General features: G+C 37.2%; 1 protein-coding gene across 1 annotated transcript; it reads right to left on the reverse strand.

Moving 5' to 3' along the window:
* Positions 1–462: 462 nt before the first annotated feature.
* On the reverse strand, positions 463–4,385 carry LOC105441744 (hyalin-like). Its single transcript, XM_030989963.1, has 5 exons — positions 4,289–4,385; positions 3,153–3,422; positions 2,585–2,836; positions 1,494–1,790; positions 463–731 (listed from the first exon to the last, which is right to left on the reverse strand). The coding sequence occupies exons 1-5, from the start codon at positions 4,380–4,382 to the stop codon at positions 607–609; spliced, it is 1,038 nt and encodes a 345-aa protein (XP_030845823.1). The 5' UTR covers positions 4,383–4,385; the 3' UTR covers positions 463–606.
* Between the last annotated feature and the right edge of the window lie 203 nt (positions 4,386–4,588).

The following is a 4,588-nucleotide window of genomic DNA, read 5'->3' on the forward strand; positions in this document are numbered from 1 at the left end:
GTCCCCAACATAAACGGCCATGCATTATGGCTCAAGGCATGGGCACACAGAAGATTTTGTTATGTTGGGAACCGGGGTAAAATGCAATAAATTACTGAAAATCTATTGCATTTTCTGTTTTTTTTTAATTTATGGAAACTGCCCCCTACCCTAGCCCCCGCTGCGTACAGTTATGGTTCAGTGACAAAGCAATGGCCTCGTAACTTTTGAGGCCCCCGGATCAAAACCGTGTCGATGTGCTATATTAGTGCCCTTTTGTGGGACATTAATCCTCATTACTGTCATTTAAGACTTAAGGGCATAGGTCCCCTAGTTGAAAATCATAGTAGCATACACATGCTTTAGCAGTCACGCAAAACACCCATTGGCAAATTATTATTCAATAAAATCTGAGAATGTATGCTATTGTCTAGATCTATTATTTTTTTAATTATTTTTAAAGTTATTCCATAAATTGGGATTAAAAAACAAAATTTCACCTTAATGAGCGACAGTGTATCTACAGTACTTTACACGCCTTTCTCTTGTACTCGTTATTCTAGGCTGGTTAAATCAGTGCATTATTTGCCTGAATATTCCTCGCGACCGGAAAATACCAACGGTCTTTTATAAGACGATCTGACAGATGGTGTTTAGATAGAGAGTACATGGTAAATCAAGCCATTTGTATTCTCCAGTCAGTGCTACACACTTTTCATATCCGTAGCCGCTTGGCCGACCTTTTGCCCAATCTAACAGAGGATAAATAATGTATTATAGTATTATGCGTTCTACTCACATACAGGACAATGATGGTGATGATAATGCCGCTAATAATGATAATACACGTAATAGTATACATGAATTTATAAGGCGCAGTTATTCGAAACAATCGATCAAGGTACGACATTGTGGATATGCAATGCAATGTTATGTATTTTTTATGAAAATAGTTATACACTTAATTCATAGGTAAAGACAGTAAACTTTACTTAATATAAACAATATATATTAATATAAAAGATATGCAATGCAATGTTATGTATTTTTTATGAAAATAGTTATACACTTAATTCATAGGTAAAGACAGTAAACTTTACTTAATATAAACAGAGTTGTGCTTTTCAGTTGTGGATCAAAGCAATTCAAAGTTGTGCTTTGAATGGGTGTCGCTCATAGTTTTTGGTTTGTAGAGCAGATGTGTAAGATCTTTAGAATATCCAAAAGTACCATGACTTTACGAAGGCACCCCTCCGTTTCATTTATTGATCTCCAATAAAAACAAATTGGTTTAAATTCAAGTTAAAAATAGCACTTAACAATATATTAAGTTCAGTGGTGTGAATCGTAAGACCAACGTGTACGTTGCATCAGCAAATAAATGTTACGAGGTAGCTAATGAATTGATTGTTTCACAGTATTAACAGCCAATGCAATTTCAAAGGTCGGAAATACATTTGATAGGCGTAATTACGTTTAGCAATACTGTGCTGAATTATCGAGATGAAACTTACCGGTTAAATTAATCTGCACAGCTCCCTTGCCATCCACGTCGCACATGAAGATCCCATTGGTTTCCATGTCATTACAGTTGATCCATGCAGACTTTAGAAATTTATCACCTGTCTCGAGTATTAAGGCGAGCTGGGACGCTTCTTCAGTATCTGCAAATAGGAGGGATGGTTGTCTGTCTCCTGCATTCGTGGTTATCGGTCCAAGGGTCAGGCAGAAGCTGTGAGCGTCATGCCAATTAGTTGGCCACCTTTGATTAACGTGGTAGCATTTCGAGGACGTGCATTCCCATTGTGTCTCTGGAGAACCAATGAACATTGGAAGCATTTTAGTAACCGAGATCAAATGGTATTTTGATGAAATTGATTTCAAGAAAGAGATGTCTTTTAGAATAGTCAATTAAAGTCTGATCTTTTATCTTTTATTGTGGTCACCTCTGTGTATAGACTATTTGTCTAAATGGTCACCCAAATTATTTTCCTTTAAGAAGATAAATGTGCACCACAATCTGTTTAGGAAGGCCACCTGTCTACAGGGGCCATATTTGTGTTTGTCTTGCGATACCTTAGCAGTGGTATGACAGTAATTACATATCATTTATATATCAGCTCCGATAAAATGTAAATGTGAAGTAACGTTACCAGATTAATCGTTATACTTAGATATGAAATCACATTCGACGGAAAGTAAGAAGGCATTTAGATGTTCTAATTCGTATCCAGACAATTACCCCCTGGACATCCACCCCCGGATAACCACACCCAGTCGACTACCCTCTAGGACAACTACCCCTAGGACAACTACCACCTAGGGCAACCACCCTCTAGGACTACTACCCCCAGGACAACTACCCCCAGACAACGCTTTAGGTTGATTTCTCGAAAATAGTTGTTATCGGACATGTTAAAATATTCTTTTTACGAAGGCGTCACCTCGACTCATCATTGAACTGAGTGAAACAGAGACAGATGGCTATTAAAGTATTATCAACTACGTTTTTACTACAATTCTATGAGCATCAAGGAGTATGGACTTGTGGGCTATGCACAGTTATCTTTGAGGTAATATCAAACAAAAATTACACATGACATACCTACAGATACGAGGGTGATGTTGAAAGAACAGTTTGTGTTTACAAGGCCACTGTTGTCGGTCACAGTATAGATGACGCTAATGGGGCTATTCACGGAGACATTAACTCCAGGTTCATAGTTGGCGACGATGAATGCAATTCCAGACGCATCACTGGCTGTTGGTGGTGTCCAAGCGATTGGTGTGGTGGTTTTGATAACTGAGAATGTCTGGTTAAAAGGGCAGGATTGTACCTCTGGAGGGGTGGTATCGACTGTGATATCAAGATATATTAATAAGAATGTAGTGTTGTGTCTTATGGTATGTTATCCAGTCAAACCATCATGGGCTCAGACAAACTGACTCAAAAGTGAATGAGCATTTCATTTGAACCTCTAATCGAACGGTTGAGTTGATGAATCATCAAATTCTTTGTTATTTTGCTTGTTTCGACCCGAACACCTCTCCATCTTTTTCAAATAAAAGTGTTAAAAGAACGTGCTCATTAAGACCAAGTATCTTGCTTTACACAATATCATGAATAAAGTAGGTGAAAATGTCAAAAACGCAAAACATGCTCTCCTTTATACCAGTATTGACGTTGACGTTGAAGGTACAACGAGATGCTTGGTTTCCGCTCTCATCAGCGAAGATGTACTCAACGAGAGTTGACCCGACTGTGAAATCATCACCCGATTTATAGTTCTGAGAGACTAGGACGACAGGTACTTCTGTATTGACAGCTGATGGTGAGGTGAACTCTACCGACTTATTCGGAATACCAAGCTCAACTGTTACTGTGATATCCTTCACACAGGTAACAACAATATCCTGGGTCGTTGCAGGCCGATTTGTGTCAACTAGTTTAAAGATTGATAGATAACATTGGTGAAATAAACAGGAAAGTGGGGGAAAGATTCTTGATATAAATTTCAAACATTTCAACTTTCCCCCTCATCCCTTAAGACCGACGACCGCCCGTGGCCAGTTCTGTTACGAGACTTTAAAGTGACTCGGTAACATTGTTGAAAAAAAGTGTAATTTTTGTATGAAATGTTATTTATAATATTCCTTCTACTAACCCTGTAAAATGCAAAAGAATCCTGAAAAAATTCTGAAACCACAAAGATATTTATGGATTTTTTGAAGGTGTCCCAGTGCCACCTCTAACACTAAATTTTCCCAACCATTTTTGAATTTTTTCAACCATTTTCCCATGAAAATAAGACATAGGACAGGTTTTTTAAAATCTGTCAACGCTTAAATGTTTGCAATGATATATAGAACCAATTCATTGGTTTGTGATGATTTACATTCACCTAATATATAAGTGAATTGTTATAATAAAGTTGGGAGAATTAAGGAATCGATCAGATCATTTTTTCCCAATTGTTATCATCAATAATGGTCTGTTTTAAATCCAACCTTCAGATTAACTTTAATTGTACATCTAGCATCGACGAAGTCACTACCTTAGCACCAGTTTTTCTCATCGGAACAATGTTAATACCAAATCCCTTTAAGGCCGGTAACGGTCGGTATTTTCTTAGTTTCGAGTCTAGCATTACAAGATCGGTCTATTTATAATTTTTAAGTTCCAAATCTAATCCGAAGTTCATTTCGTTCAAAAATCCAAACTTAGTTTTGTCGTAAAGTGCGCGATTCCCAAAAGAAAGGATGACGAGAAGGAACCTACTCGTCTCTAATGGTAACCCTTTCTTCTTACGTTCATGACATCGTTTTCCTTGAAATCCGATAGGGCAGTGACATCTATATCGGGTCATAGTCTCCTCACACCAGCCGTTTTCACATGGATTCATGTCGCAATCTGCAAACATATTTAATGAACATGTAATTTAATAAACACAAACCAGCATCTCTAATATTAGAATTACTCCGGGTTTCTTGAATAATAACAAATATTTATAAAACTTACTAATGTATTCCTAGATACAATCATTATTTTTCTTAAAGACCATATCCGAGCTGAAAAATGAAATGGATGAATTATATATCAACGGAAAGC

Source organism: Strongylocentrotus purpuratus, unplaced genomic scaffold (genome assembly GCF_000002235.5).
Source record: "Strongylocentrotus purpuratus isolate Spur 01 unplaced genomic scaffold, Spur_5.0 spur5_scaffold_19, whole genome shotgun sequence".
In the NCBI taxonomy this organism is placed as follows: Eukaryota; Metazoa; Echinodermata; class Echinoidea; order Camarodonta; family Strongylocentrotidae; genus Strongylocentrotus; species Strongylocentrotus purpuratus.